General features: G+C 51.6%; 1 protein-coding gene across 1 annotated transcript; it reads left to right on the plus strand.

Annotated features, from left to right (window-relative positions):
- Positions 1-6: 6 nt before the first annotated feature.
- LOC104395965 (cytochrome P450 4B1-like) lies at positions 7-1,296 on the plus strand (the record flags this gene model as incomplete). The annotated part of the gene is made up of 3 exons (XM_010005729.1): positions 7-83; positions 512-645; positions 1,232-1,296. Coding segments are annotated over 3 exons (276 nt in total), but the record flags the coding sequence as incomplete, so codon positions are not given.
- Between the last annotated feature and the right edge of the window lie 374 nt (positions 1,297-1,670).

The raw sequence follows: 1,670 nt of genomic DNA on the forward strand, positions 1-1,670 counted from the left end.
TGCCTGGCATTACATCCTGAGCACCAGCAACGGTGCCGGGAGGAGATCCAGGAGATCCTGGGGGACCGGGAGATGCTGCAGTGGTAAGGGTGCACATTTCCTCACCTGGTAACTCTTTTACCATCAGTGCCATTTCCAAGTGAGCAAAGTCTTCCAGGCTTGGAAGTTGAGGTGCTAAAGGTTGCTGCATGCACAGAGACTTCATAGGATGGAGTGGATACTGCATCTTTCAGCTAAATCTGCCTCCCTGCCCTTCAGGGCTAGTATTACCAAGGCAGACACAAGAAAAACCACTCCAGAGCAGGAAGGACGTGCTGGATGCCATGCCAAGACCAGAGGGTGTTAAGGTTGTTTAGAAGTGTTCTGGGGTCTCCAGCTTGCAGCATCTCAAGTTGGACATTGCAGGTGCCCCATCTGTTGCAGGGGGTCTGCCCAGAGGGCTGATGGCTGTGGGGCAAGGGGCCTCCTGGTGCAGGGTAGCTGGGGGCTCAGCTTGCCTATGTCCCCACAGGGAGGACCTGGGCAAGATGACTTACAGCTCCATGTGCATCAAGGAGAGCCTTCGCCTTTACCCGCCAGTGCCCGGCGTGTCCCGGCAGCTGAGCAAACCCATCACCTTCCCCGACGGACGCACTTTGCCAGAAGGTTTGTAAATCCCATCCTGCTTCAGAAACTTGTGCTCTTGGACACTAGCTGTGTCCTCACTGCCTGCCACAGAGCGAAGGTGACAGCCGTGCCTTTGTGACCCGCTCCTTGCTGGCAGAGACCATCAGACAGGACTGTGCAGATGTTGGCATCACCTCGATAGAATGAAGTCCTGGGCTGTACAGCAGCATCCCCACGAGATCCTTCCTGGCACAATTGCTGCAGGGCAGCCAAGCCTGTGCCAGAAGCCTCTTCTCTTCCTGGCCAAGCACACGCTTATGGTTCACCCATTCTGGGAAACTGCAGGTTCAGGGGGACAGGGACTGGTGCCAGCCCAACTTGCAGCATGGGAAGTGCTGCTCCTTTCCTCCTCTGATAGGACACAAACAGGCAGGGTAGGGGGGTGGATGATGCACCTACAGTGCTGGAAGTGTCTTTTTCTCTGAAGCCAATGACCAAATGCTTATAGGTTCCCAGCATAAATAATAAGATCATGATGATTTAGAGACCTTCTCATGAGCATGCTGCAACCTTCCTTTGAGTTTCTTTGTCACTGACTCCTTTCTCCTCCTTGATGGCTTGACAGGTGCCATTGCTGCAATAAGCATTTATCTCATTCACAGAAACCCTGCGGTATGGAAAGACCCTTTGGTGAGTTTTCTTTTGCCTTTCTAACTATTTTTCCCCTTTTATTTTGTTCCTCTTCCAATGTCCACTTCACCTGTTAGCAGGAGAGCAGAGCCCCCATTGCTCCCAAATATCTTTTCCCATAGGAATCATGCTGAGAAATGACCACCTTGCTTTAGTCTCAGCCAGATGCAGCACAGGGTGGTCAGACAGCAGCATTAGGGCTGGATGCTGCCCAAGCAGTAAGGCAATGTACTCCAAAGAGCTTGTTGTATTAACAGGCAAAATTATGACTTTTTGCTTAGCCTACAGGTGGATAATTGAATCCTGGCTCCCCTGGTTTTCATCATGTCTATATCTGGTTTATCTTGGCAACATCATTGCCTGGCTCAGTGGAA

Source organism: Chaetura pelagica, unplaced genomic scaffold (assembly GCF_000747805.2).
Source record: "Chaetura pelagica isolate M959 unplaced genomic scaffold, ChaPel_1.0 C11434422, whole genome shotgun sequence".
Lineage (NCBI taxonomy): Eukaryota > Metazoa > Chordata > Aves > Apodiformes > Apodidae > Chaetura > Chaetura pelagica.